Source organism: Dendrobates tinctorius, unplaced genomic scaffold (assembly GCF_039654945.1).
Source record: "Dendrobates tinctorius isolate UK_male_01 unplaced genomic scaffold, ASM3965494v1 ptg000014l, whole genome shotgun sequence".
NCBI lineage: Eukaryota > Metazoa > Chordata > Amphibia > Anura > Dendrobatidae > Dendrobates > Dendrobates tinctorius.
Window position 1 is genome coordinate 21,111,544 of NW_027361682.1, and position 14,336 is coordinate 21,125,879.

At 43.8% G+C, this 14,336-nt stretch overlaps 1 protein-coding gene across 2 annotated transcripts in view; it reads left to right on the forward strand.

The window, feature by feature from the left end:
• The window catches only part of MAP2K6 (mitogen-activated protein kinase kinase 6), a 152,056-nt gene extending 137,958 nt beyond the window's left edge, over positions 1–14,098 (forward strand). For both annotated transcript variants that reach the window (XM_073559978.1, XM_073559972.1), the window contains exons 11-12: positions 10,443–10,488; positions 11,511–14,098. In XM_073559978.1, the coding sequence (XP_073416079.1) occupies positions 10,443–10,488; positions 11,511–11,588 (124 nt within the window). In that variant the 3' untranslated portion in view covers positions 11,589–14,098. The remainder of the gene's footprint in view (positions 1–10,442; positions 10,489–11,510) is intronic.
• Positions 14,099–14,336: the final 238 nt, after the last annotated feature.

A 14,336-nucleotide genomic window follows, 5' to 3' on the forward strand; every position in this document is an offset into this window, starting at 1 on the left:
CGTCATTTCGATAGCATCCGTTCTTATACATCAGCAGTGAATACATTTTACAAAACCAAATACATTGCAGTTTAAAATCAGAAACTGTATCTGTAAAAATCAGACTCTACAGTGATAATATGGGATCCAATTTCTTTTTTTCCCCTTCTTTTCTTCCCCATGCCCCTGCACCTATAGGTGAGGCTCATCCTATACATGGGAGAGACTTGGGCATGCTGCAGGTTTTTTTTTTTCCATGCAGATACTCGGTCCGTGGAAAGAAACACTGCAAAAAAAGTCCTCTTTACAGCCTGATTGAAAAACATTGACCTGAGTGCTGTGACATACTGAAATGCTGTCATGTGAATATAATCTTACTCCTATACTCAGTTCTCTATACTCCTCTCAGATGAGTTCTGAGCAAACATTTCAGCTCAACTTTTTCATGCGGTCGTAAATCAGCCAAAGGGAGCTCAGAATGGAGGCGCTGCAAATTCTAGAACAAGCTCACTAATGGGTTCTCAGTTAACTCATTCTGCAGCCAGCATTAGAAAGTGCAACACAGTGACTATAGGTAATATATATGTAATGAAAATGTATTTTTTGCCAAAAATACATGCCTGTAAGTAAACAAAAAATGCCCCCAAATATGTCCATATCCTTTAATACGGTAAATATGAGCAATGTGTTTACTACTAGGCAGAAGCAGGAAAAGTATGTCCGGTAGTTTCCCCTTAAGTTTCAGGATTCCCATAGGTCTTTCTTTTATTAGTAGAAAAGCTCACGTTTTACTGGCTGTGTCTGATGCAACCTGTCTTGCTATTGTCTGTCTGGAAAATTTCCCCACGATCGCTCGTCCGGAAGCAATCACAGGATGCATCCTGACGAAGGATGGGTAACTCCATTTCGGAGGATGTGCCTCTGACCTCTGCTGCTGTCCAGCTGCTGATGTGTCCCGTCTTGGGGTGTGATTACTTAGGAAGAAGTCGTCTTCTGCTTGTTTACCATCTCACTGACAATCATTCATTCGTATCCAATTGATGTTGGCTGAACCTGAAAATTTCTGAAACTGAATGCGGAGTGTCCCAATGAGATTTCAACATGCTGGTCTTTGTGTGTCAGGGAGCCATGTCACCCCCAGAGATGTGGGGTATCAACCTTTACATTTCACACATGCATGCTCTTCTGAGCTGAATGTGTATGAGGGGGTTAGGATTGGCTAAAAGGTGTGCATATAGAGGAGGGGGTCATACATGTACACCTAATAGACCGTTGACTCATTGTGGTCTGAGCGGAGATGAAAGCTGCCTTGAATCCACTGAACAACCATTTTCTCCTTCGCCTCATTGGGGGACACAGGACCATGGGTGTTATGCTGCTGCCACTAGGAGACTGACAGTAATTAATTAGTACAAAGAAAGTTAGCTCCTCCTCTGCAGTATACACCCTCATGCTGGCCCCCAGAGAACCGGTTCTTGCTTAGTGTCCGTAGGAGGCACACTGGTCGGGTCTTCAGACCCCAAAATGATTTTTTTTTTATTTAGATTTTTACTTTTTCTTTGGATGAAGGGGAGACGGATCCTTTCAAGGTTCCGATCTCCCCGAACCATCAACAGGCGAGAACATAGAGTGTCACCTCCACGTAGCCTCTCCTGCGACGTGGGACGTCAGGCCTGGGCTGATTTTTAGGGGCGACAGGTCCCTTAAAGGGCACCGATCTCCCCGCACCGACAACAGACGAGCACATGGAGTGTCCCCTCCATGTATCCTCTTCTGCAGCTAGGCCCAATGCCGGACAACCAGCCCTGTTTAATCCTAGGGGATCGAACCACTTGGATGTACAGAGGCACTCTTTTGGCATCCGTGCAGCCCCCACTGCATCACCACTGTTAAGCGGATGATGCAAGGAGGTGGACGGTCCCTCTCCACCTCCCTACTAAAGGGATGCTGGATTGAGGGTTAGCGGCACTATTCAAACAAAACTGCAGCATCAACAGGAGGTTCCCTCCTGCTGGATACAGCAGTGTTCCTCTGCACCCGGCAGCATCATCCTGGTAAGTAACAGGACTGGAGGTCTCCAAACAGGTGGCCCAGGATGCTAACCGTTTTATTCTGCAGCGGGGGAGGGTCCCTCATCGTCCTCTGTTCGGAGCCGGAAATTTAGCCCACCAGCTTCGGCTTTGTGTAGGTCGCAACCTGGAAGCTCCGCCTACGCAATGACGCGTCCCGGCGGCTCTGCCCGTGATTCCGGCGCTTCTCGTCAGGACGAGAAGCGCCTCTGTACTCTCGGGGGCCAACTTTCACCCTTCTTCTGCCGTCTCCGGACACGAGCCGGCATCCGGAAGCGGTCTTTCACAGCAAGGCAGATATTCAGCGCTGAGGACAGCGCTAAACAACAGGGGACACAGGATCTGGGAAAAGATCCGGGTAAGGGACTGCTGCAATACTCCTTCCCCCTCCCGTATAATATTTTGTACAAATCCCTGGAAAAGGGCTCATAGAGGAGTACAATATGTCTCAGTCCAAAGCACTTAAGTCTAATAAGACTATTAGTCTTTTTCACCGCATGTGTAACTCCTGCCAGTCTGCATTTCCCAAGGCACAGAGTTAGCCACTCTGCAAGCATCTGACTCCAAATATGCTCAGGAGCACCGGGCCCAGTGCACCTGAGTGGTCTTCGTCACTGTCGTAATCCTTGGCTTTTCTGGCCAAAGGTATTGACTAGCTCCGTGATCCTTCCGTGGATCGGAGATCTACTATGGCGGATGTAGATGGATTCTCCCTTTATAAGGGAGTGGTCGATTAGCAGGGGCCGCAAGCATTCTAGAAACGTGCAGGTGTCTAGAAAACGGATCCGTAATACGTCTCCTGAGCTATCAGTTGCCTTGGCATCTGTGAGCTCCTCTTCTCGCTCTCCCTCACCAGAAGAGGGTAGCGAACATGAGTCTGAGTACGATTCGGATTTTTCACTAGATCTGGACTCGCCAGATTTCCAATAAACGGTGGACTCGTTTATTGACGCCGTCAACTAGACTCTAAAAGTCAATGTGGACTCCGGCTCTGCTCTTGATCACACAGTGTCCTTCAAATATATTAACCCTCCGTCAGGAACAATGGATCTGACAGGCCCAGCTCTTCTACTTTCATTTCTCCCTTCTCACCAGATTTTCTGGAAACCCCCTCCCTCTTGATGGTCTCCTGGCTCTATCTGCTCTGTGAAACCTGATACCACAGTTGGTCTGCAGAGCTTCAGGAAGGAAGATATAGCTGTGCTGGCTTCTCAGGCTCATTGGTCCCGAACACATCACACTTTATAAGGTTGGTATGTAATGTTTTTAGTCATTACTATTGTTTATTTAGCTTGTTTTATGAATGGATAGAGAAAGGTTTGTGGATATTTCATATAAATAAGGCAGATTTTCTTACAAATGAAAGTGTGCTTCTCAGGCACATTGTTCCCTATTGCATATTGTCTCTCTTGCTTCAGATTATCTTCTGAAATGGAGAAGAAAATGTATGATCTTTCAAAACCCCATCATGTTGAGGAAGTGGGAAACATGCTGTTAGATGATGATGATGCAGACCCCACAATGAATGAGGATTTTGAAGAAAGTGAGATTGATTCTCATGATGAGGTGGAAGTCTGAACTAAATTCTGAAACAGAGCAAGATGGTGACAGTGATGAGGAGGAAGAAGATATAGAATCTTATTATATGGGAAAAGATAAAAAAAAACAAATGGAACAAGAATCCACCCATAAAAAAACGTATGGAACCTCATAACATTATCACTCACCTTCCTGCAGTTATGGGAACAGCACGTAATGCAAAAAATGCAGCTGAATGCTGGAATACTTTTTTCACAGATGACATTCTGGACTCTATTGTCATATACACTAATCAATATATAGACAATATAAAGCACAAGTTCATCTGTGACAGAATCCTGAAGCCCACGGATGAAATCGAACTGCGTGCATTTTTTGGATTATTATACCTTGCAGGAGCTTATAGGGCAAATCGGCAAAGTTTGGAGGAACTTTGGGGTATAGAAAGTGATGGAATTGAAAAATTTAGCCTTATGTCTCTAAAAAGATTCAAGATTCTAATTCGTTGCCTTCGGTTTGATGACAGAACTACCCGAACCGAACGTAAAACATATGACCGGCTTGCTCCAATTCGCGATGTATTCCAAAAATTTGTGGAAAACTGTAAGATAAACGATCACCCTGGGGCAAATGTCACAATTGACGAAATGCTCCCTGGTTTTCGTGGCAGATGCGCATTTCGTCAATACATACCATCAAAACCTAGCAAATACGGAATAAAAATGTATGCCCTTGTTGATGCTAGTAAGACCTACACATACAACATTGAAATTTATGCTGGAAAACAGCCAGATGGTCCTTACTGTGTCAGCAACAAACCCACTGATGTTGTGAAAAGAATGTCTGAGCCCTTATTTGGATCAGATCGCAATATAACTGCTGATAATTGGTTTTCAAATTGTGATCTTATTGATTATCTAAAAACGCAGAAGCTTTCATATGTCGGAACTGTAAGAAAAAATTAAAAAATTGCCGCCACAGCTTGTTACTGTGACAGGGAGAAAACAGTACAGCAGTATGTTTGCATTCCATGATGGAAAGGTTTTGGTTTCCTTTGTACCACGCGAAAAAAAAAAAGTACTTCTTCTCTCAACGCTTCATAATGATGATGCCATCGATCCTAAATCTGAAGCACAACAAAAACCAGAGATTATTACATTTCATAATGAAACCAAAAGGGGTGTTGATACAGCTGGTCAGATGTGCTCAACTTTCAGCATCAGCAGAAACACCAAGCGCTGGCCAATGGTCATATTTTTCGCTATGCTAAATTTGAGTGGTATAAATTCACAAATCATTTACCTTGAAAACCAGCTTGAACCACTCCGTAGACTATTGTACCTGAAAAAATTGGCCCATGAACTAATGCATGGAGAGCTACGCAGGAGAAGTATGAAAACCATCGGTATCCCCTCTGGCCTTCAAGTTAGGCTCAAAAGATTCCGCCCAGATATTGATACTGAAAATCCAACACCTGTACCACCTCCCAAAAGAAGGAGATGCACCACCTGCACCATGGAAAGCGGGAACAGAAGGCTTTCTAATTATGAATGTCTCAAATGTCATCATGCAATCTGCCTGACACATGCAAAAATGTATTGCAATTCTTGCTCTTTGCTTTGCAAATGTGTTTTTTCTGGGGAACCTTCAGGATCTAATTCAGATTAATTCTGTGTGTAATAATATTCTAGGTGCCTAGAAAATATTTTTGTGCCACAATTTTCTCTTTTTAATAACCGTTACTTGATATCTTTGGGGGCATTTGGTAGGAGTTTTGAAATTTGTGTATATCAAAGTTATTACTTTTATGTTGAGTAAAAGGGTTTGTTTTGCACCTGATAATATGTAGTCTCTTTTATTACATCCCTATGAAGGTCTCTGATCACTATTAGATCACTGAAATTGAGAAAATTAGATATTCTAGGCATTTTTCTAGCCTGCGCTTGACAGGCACATTGTTCCTTTACGAGTTAGTGCGAATATTGTTCCTGACGGAGGGTTAAGCGCCCTCATAGAATATTCGCCATTCACCCGGCGTTTCAGTCTATTGTTGATCGGCACAGGGAGCGTCGGGGAAAAAAGTTTCACTGGGCAGAAGCCTTTTGAAGTGTGGTATCCCTTTTCTGCTGAGCTGAAGAAAGATTGGGCTAAAATATCCCGTAGTAGACCCGCCAGTATCCCGCCTGACCTCCAAAACCTTTCTATCCCTGCCGGATGGGTCATCAATTAAAAATCCCATGGACCATCAGAAAATCTCTCATTTCGTCTTTGAAGCCTCTGGTTCAGCATTCTGCCCTTTTTTTGCTGTGGCATGGGTAGCTAAAGCAATGGTCTCCTAGGCGGAGACCTTGGCTACTTCGGTTCAGAACAGTAATCTTCCCCCCAGAAGCAGCGCAGCTGGCCAGTCAAATCTCTCGGGCGGCAGACTACGTGGTTCACGCCTCTTTAGATGCGGCTAATTGTGCGGCGATGTCAGCAAATGCTATTACAATCAGAAGGACATTAGGGCTCAGAGAATGGAAAGCGGACTCTGCATCCAAAAAGTCTCTGACATCCCTCACGTACCAAAGTGGCCGTTTGTTCGGTGACAAATTCCATCAGCTTATTTCAGATGCCACAGGAGGAAAGAGCAATTATCTTCCCCAGCAGAGGCTTAAGCATCCTTTTAAGCGTCAGCAACATTTCCGTTTTTGGTCCTTTCGTACCAATCCAGGCTGGCCCACTTCTTCCGAATCAGGACGTTCTCCACGCAGGAACAAAGGATTACAGATTTCCTATAGACCCAACCAACAGTGGAATGGTCGTCCAAAACAGTCTAGATCTAAGGGATCTACGTCCCAAAGATTTTCTGCCCAATGATTCTTGGCGTTATCTGGTCGACACCAGCAGGGTAGGTGGACGCCTACTTCTGTTTAGTCAGGTGTGGCCGTAAATTCACTGCGTCAAGATGGAGTTTCTGTGCCGATTCCAGAATAAGAAAGGTTCAAAAGGTTCTACTCGAACCTGTTCGTGGTCTCAAAGAAGGACGGAAACGTAAGACCCATCTTGGACCTCAAACTTCTAAACAAGTTTGTCAAAGTCCGCCATTTTCGGATGGAATCTCTGTTCGGTCATTACTTCAATGGAAAAAGGGTAGTTCCTAGCATCCATTGATATTCGAGATGCTTATCTCCACATTCGGATTCCCCCCCCCCCCTCACCAAAAGTTCCTGCGCTTCGCCATTCGCGATCAGCATTTTCAGTTCACGGCCTTGCCCTTCGGCCTCGCTATCGCTCCCAGAGTGATCACAAAGATCATGGCGGCCATCATGTCCATCCTGCACTCTTGGGGTGTGGTCGTTCTGTCCTACCTGGACGATCTTCTAGTCAAGGGACAGTCCTTCCAGGACTGCGCAGAGTCCGTTCGTATCACTTGCAATACCCTTTGTTGCCTGGGCTGGCTGGCTGATCAACTTATCAAGTCCTCCCCCGTTCCAGCCCAGCAGATCTCCTTCTTGGGGATGACCATGGACACCTTCCGAGGGTTGGTGATTCTCCCTTGACACAAAGCCATAGCCCTTCAACAAGGAGCTCGCGCTCTTTGTTATTTGTCCCATCATTCCATCCGGTTCGCCATGAGGGTTCTAGGAAAAATGATGGCAGCAATAGAAGCAGTCCCCTTCGCTCAATTGCATCTCTGTCCCCTGCAGCATGCTCTTCTGGCAGCTTGGGACAGGAACCAATTTTCTCTCGACCGCTGGTGCCGCTTGTCTCTGCGTGTCAGGCAGGCTGTCATATGGTGGGCCCTGAGCTTCTCCCTCAACCAAGGGAAATGCTTTCTCCCGGTTCACTGGCTAATGATGACTACTGATGCCAGTCTTCTGGGATGGGGAGCAGTTTTTTCGTCACCACACTGCTCAGGGACACTGGTCAACTCGGGAGTCCAAGCTCTCGATCAATGTCCTGGAGATCCGAGCGATACGGCTAGTCCTGCAACAGTTCCATTATCTCCTGGCGGGTCACCCCATTCAAATTCAATCGGACAACGCCACAACTGTGGCGTACATCAATCAAGGGGGTACCCGCAGCAGAGCGGCCATGTGCGAGTTAACTCACATACTCCGATGGGCAGAGAGGAACCTCTCTGTAATCTCTGCAGCGCACATTCCAGGCATAGAAAATTGGGCCGCAGACTTCCGCCGCCGTCAGGGTCTCGTCTCGGGGGAGTGGTAACTTCATCCCGAAATCTTCCAACGGATCTGCCTTCGCTGGGGGACCCCGGATGTGAATTTGATGGCGTCCAGACTGAACGCCAAGGTGCCCGGCTACATAGTTTGCTCTCGAGATCCAAAAGCCATCGGAATGGATGCACTGGTTATTCCGTGGTCCCAGTTCCGTCTTCCATATGTCTTTCCGCTGCTTTCCAGAGTCATCAGGAAGATTAAGGCGGAAGGTGTCCCAGTGATCCTGGTCATGCCGGACTGGCCATGCTGGGCTTGGTTCGCAAGGTTGGTGCATCTCGTCGCTGATGTTCCCTGGCAATTGCCGGAACGTCTAGATCTTCTCTCCCAAGGACCGATTTGCCTCCAGAACTCAGGGACCCTGTGTTTGACGACTTGGCCGTGGAATCCTGGGTCCTCATCCAGGCTGGATTCTCACAACAGGTCGTTTCCACAATTAGTGCTCGTAAGCCTGTGTCAGTACACATCTATCACCGTACCTGGAAAACCTTTTTCGCATGGTGCAAAGATCATGGACGTTCTCCACTCATTTTTTCCATTCCCACCATTTTAGACTTCCTTCCGACAGGTCTGGACTCAGTTCTGGTGCTTAGTTCCCTCAAAGGCCAGATCTCAGCCTTATCGGTCCTATTCCAGCGCAAGATTGCGTTAAAACTACAAGTAAAGACTTTCATGCAAGGTGTTGCACATGTGGTACCTCCTTATCACATACCGTTAGATCCTTGGGACTTAAACTTGGTCCCGGGGGTCTTACAGGAGACTCCCTTTGAACCACTTCAGGATGTCTCGCTGACCTTTCAATCCTGGAAGGTCGCCTTTCTCGTTGTGATCACGTCAATCAGACGTGTTTCGGAGCTCGCCGCTCTGTCCTCTCAGGCGCCTTTTCTTATCTTCCATCAGAACAAGGTTGTCCTCAGACTGTCCCCGTCCTTTTTGCCGAAGGTGGTCTCGACCTTCCATCTTAACGAGGACATTGTTCTTCTCTCGTTTTGTCCGGCACTAGTCCACAGAGTGGAAAGGGCCCTTCACACTCTGGACGTAGTGAGATCTCTGAGAAGGTACGTATCGAGGATGGCGTCTTTCCGTAGGTCGGATGCTTTGTTCGTGCTCCCTGAGGGACACAAGAAGGGTTTAGCCGCTTCAAAGGCTGCGATAACAAGATGGATTCGTTCCACCATCCAGGAATTCTACAGCGTCAGAGGTCAGCCTATCCTGGCGGGGATCAGGGCGAACACCACTTGGGCAATGGGGGTCTCTTGGGCCATTCGGCACCAGGCGTTGGCGGATCATGTCTGCAAATCTGCAACTTGGTCCAGTCTGCACACATTTTCGAAGCACTACAACTTTCACCCCCAGACTTCCACTGATGCGAGTCTGGGAAGGCGAATTCTGCAGGCCACTGTAGCACACATCTAGGCATCTGTTATGTGGGACTTTGTTTTGTTATGTTGTTCCTCACCCAGGGCATCTGCGTTTTGAGATGCCCCATGGTCCTGTGTCCCCCAATGAGGCGAAGGAGAAAAAGGGTTTTTGTGTACTCACCGTAAAATCTTTTTCTCCAAGCCAATCATTGGGGGACACAGCATCCACCCTGTTAGCCTAATGGCTTTGTTCTTGTTCGGTAATTTAACATGTTGTACTCTTATATGTTGCTAATGTTCTCTTACTGCTTTTGCGCTGAACTGGTTCTCTGGGATACAGCATGAGGGTGTGTACTGCAGAGAATGAGCTAACTTTCTTTGTACTAACTTAGTTTCAGCCTCCTAGTGGCAGCAGCATAACACCCATGGTCCTGTGTCCCCCCAATGATTGGCTTGGAGAAAAAGATTTTAAGGTGAGGTACACAAAAATCCTTTTTTCAACACGCTAGTTTTAAAACGGACCTTTAGGTGAAAATTGTCCAGTTCTTGCTTTCGTTCTATTCCCTCTTACCCCCCTGAGTATTCCTTTTTTTGTCTTTTTTTTTTTTTTTTTATAAACTGCCATATGGTTCCAAAGATGCAGGCCTTTTTTTTTTTTTTTTTTATTTTATGCTTTCTTTTTAAATTATTTTTCCAGAGGGCGGTGCTCCCAGGGTAATTATGCAGAGCAGCCTAAAGTCACGCCCCAGAGGGTCCTGTGAGCCTCGTTTCCTTGGAAAAGACTGTAAAAATGTTGTAATAAATTAAACAGGCCCATCTCTCTGGAACCATATGGGGGATTTAAAAAGAAAAATACAAGAAAAAAAAGAAAGGTATACTTGGGTACAATGGGAATAAAAGTAATGACTGGTCATTTTAGTCTGGTTACAGGTCCTCTTTAAGGGTTTTTTCTCAAAATAGTCAGTCTATTGGTCCAGTAGAGAGCTCACCCGCTGCGCCTTTTTAAAGGAGACTCCGGACCCCAGTTTTTTATGATTGTCTTGGTTACTAATAATGGGACCCCAGCAAATCAGACTGTTGTTAAGTTATACGGATAAATAACTAAGGGGTGTTCCTGAACTTATAACTGAGTCCGAAGAAGCAGCCAGCCCCCTTGTGGTTCTCAGTGTGGTGGAGGTCTTCTGCCATGTCTGCTACGTCTAGGTGCTCAGTAGAAGTTTTTCCTAATATGAGAACTATATGAACATTTTTTTTTTATTTTTTTTTGTTTATAGCTTGAAGAAGAATTCCGAAGAGCGTCCGACTTATGCCGAGCTTATGGTACGTTATGATGACAGCTGATTGTCCTACACCTATATAAAGGCAATGTCCCAAAATGAATTTTTCTCACATTTAAAATCAGATCAGTTGGAGAGCCTGGGGATTAAAAAAAATAAAGCAAATTGGCAGAAGTTGAGTTAAAAAAATATATAATATACCGTTTTGTGTATACAGCTCCTGTGTGGAGCTATATGTCTCAATTTTTATAGACTCTGCAGTCACACTCCCTGGAATCTGTCTCGTTCTTCTTGCTATTCAGTGTATGTATATTTAGTACTGGGGACGATTTTCTTTAGTACTGTTACCCCGGTGACTAATAAATCGACACAGGTTCTGCTGATGCAAAACGGTTTGCAAATATTGTTTACAAATAAAACTTTCAGTACAAATCAAAAAGCTGCAAAGTTGTGTTCACACTTAATATATACAGAAATCACCCGTTAAGACTACGTGTCCACTTTCTAGACATGCCGTATTCTAAGAGCTAACCCTCCTGGGGTATAGTTAATCACTGTGCTGTTCCTCCTAGAAGGGTATGACTGAACTAACAATTAGACATTACCATTCCGTTTTCTCAGCTTTGTTCTTACATTGTTGCCTACGTAGGAACATGCTGCCTTTAGAAAGATAATGGTAACGCCTAGTTGTCGTTTAGTCGTGCAGTATGCTCCGCATTTTCAGTCTGTCTAATCAGAGTCAGCACTGTAAAGCCTGTTGAGAAAAGGGAGTGGTAACGTCTAATGATGAGCAAATGTGCTCTGATAAGGTGTTATCTGAGCATGCTCGAGTCCTAGCAGAGCGTCTTCAGCGTGCTCAAAAAATATGCTCAAGTCCTCGTGGCTGCATGTCTGGCAGCTGTTTGACAGCAGCAAGAGATGCAGGGATTATCTGACACAATGCAAACTTTAAGAAGAAATATTCTAGAACAGTTATTTCCAGGAGGAATAGGAGAGGAACATATTTTGGAAATTTTCTTAAATTGTTTTTTTTTTTTTTCATTTTATTTTTTGCTTTTTCTACAGCAACACCCGTTCTTTACGCTGCATGAATCCAAGAACACTGATGTGGCGTCATTTGTCAAACTCATTCTGGGAGAATAAACGGTTGCGAGCGAGCCTTTTCCCCCTTCCCTTTCTCTCATCCTACGCACGGACTTCTCTTCCTGCAGGACGTGGGACGGCTGAACACGGCTGCTTAAATATCCCATTGAAACAAATCACGGGACTGGGAAAACTGGACTCCATATTGTTTCTGTCGGCCTTTTTAATGCAAACGTCTAACCCCTGCGCTGTCACAACCGCCTCTTTGACAGTGCAGGAGTTTCACCGATGCGTCTTACCGGAATGGGATGAAATTATATATATATATTTTTTAATTTTTCAAAAATTTTTTTCCCTGCCCATTTGCTGCCGTATGGGTTTTATAGCAATTTTTAGGTTTTTCCTATTTTTATTTTTGGTTCTAGGTGTTACTAGATTTTTTTTTCCCTCTGTTATTTTTTATTTTTCATTCTATTTTTGGATTTGTCTGTTTGAGAGGAAGAAGAGTGAGTGATCTGGGTTAAGTACGGTGGCAAATATTTATAGGGTTTTGCTGGTGAAAGGGTGAAAACAAATTTTTTTTCTTTTTTTTTTTCTTTTCCTTTTTAAATATTTTTAAAAAAAAATCCTTTTTCCCCACTTTTTTTTTTTTTTTAAATGATAATTATGGAGTGGTTGTGTGTGGGGAAAGCGTTGTCATCCTATATAATATATATATTATTACATTTTTTTTTTTATTTTTTTTTTAGTCTAATGTGTTTCATTTTTAAGGCCAAGTAGTTAGGTTTGACATAATGATAATTTTATGCTGGCCGAGCCAAGACGAGATGAGTCACTTTTGGCTTCCATGGTCTCCGTAAATGGCTGGAGGCTAAAAATACACTAGAATAATGCTGTCTGAGGTTATTAATGGAGGACAGTCTTGGAGCGTAATTTAAAAAGATGAATTTCTGGATATATATATGTGTATACTACAGAGGAAAATCTGTCTCTGAGTCATATTGGGGCAGGTTTATTTTTTTGTATTGGCATGCGACTGGTACTAAAAGCCAAATCAATGCCCTCTCTGTACAATTTAATCCTCAGGATGTATAGAACTAGTCCATGGGTCGCTGAGGGAGCTCTCTTGCGGACACAGGGGCTTGCAATGCATTGAGTTGGCAATAAGCAAATTAATGGAAATATCAGCGCATGCGCCATTTTTTTATTCTCCCTAATGAAAGTTTCCAAAAATTGCATGTTTGCTCAGTTATCTTTGGAACGCCCATAGAAGTGAATGAAGAGAGCCATGCATACGCAGTCACCTTTATGACGTGTATAACTGGTTTGTGGGTTGCTGAATATTTTAAATGGTTAAAACATTTATGTCTCCCACTGCTTGGTCACGCATCTCTTTTGAGACTGGAGCCCTATGCCAGGAATGGGGAGGCAGCTGTGCATGTGCAGATTTTCCCATTCCCTTGTATAAGAGTATTAAAAATTGAATGACTGCTCAGCAATTTTCATACTCCCATAGAAATGAAGAAACCGCACATGCGCAGTCAACTAGTCCATGGATCTCCAAAAGACCTTTTGCGCGAATTCAGTCTTGCAAAGTGTTGGGTCTCCAGTAAAAGGATTATTCTCACATGGGGTTATTTACGGCTCCCACTGCTGGGAAACAGATGTATCTCAACACCGAACTCCTCCACCTTGGTTAGAGAGGTTCCTGCGCAAGCGCAGCTTTTTCCATTCCATTATATGGGAGCTCTGAAAATTTATGAGCAAGTAGGAAATGAATGAATGAAGAGAGCTGCACATGCGCATCCACCTCTTCCTTGACAACGGCACGTAATGAGGCCCCTGTTATCCAGATCTTGTGGATGTGTGCCATAAATATCATACCCTTTTAAGCGCGTACATTGGCCGATCTGTTGGAGAAATATTCAGAATTTCACTGGGGCTTGCAAAAATCCACTTTCTTGCAGCTAAAAATCTCCCCATTCATTTGAATAGAACAGATTTTTTTTTTTATTATAGTTGCCGATATTCTGTAGTGTGCGGCTAAATGCTACTAACAATGGATGAGATTTTTTTTAAAGAATGAATTGAACTTTTTTTAAATTATTTTTAAATGCCCCAATTTTTTTTTTTTTTTTTTTAAGTCCTTTGCTTCCAACAGTATCTTAGGGGCCATTTTTTCCTACTTGAATTTTTTTTTTTAAATTCCTGTGCCGCATTATACAATTACTGTATTTTTATTCCTGAACTCTAGCCCTTGCCCCCCACCCTATTATTATTATTTTTTTTTTTTCATAAAGCGCCATACAATGCATTGCAAGGGGTTACTGTGGGTCATGGTATCCATGACAGAAAAGTAGCGTTTTCTTTTACTGAAGGGCTTGATTAAATAGGTCATGATCATTCTGGCCATGATGAAATGTATGGATCTTACAGTGATGTAAATACTGCAGGGTTGTGCCATGTCAGAAATAAAAAAAAAAAAAAATGTCCACAACAAGAAATAATTACTGTTTTATTTCCAATCCAATGAAATGTCTTGCATATCAATTATATTTTTTAATGTCAAACCAAGTCTGAATTTGTGCCTTTATTTATTTGGACAGACCATTTTTAACAGAAAAATAGCACAGATTTTTTTTTCTCTTCTGCATTGCAAGAGAGTTCAAACAAGACATGCGCATGATCGACAGGTGTGACATTGGGTGGCACCAGATAACGCCTTTTAGGCTGGAGTCACACTAGCGAGATATACGGATGAGTGCTATGCGTGAATAAATCGCATAGCAATCAGGACCAATGTTAATC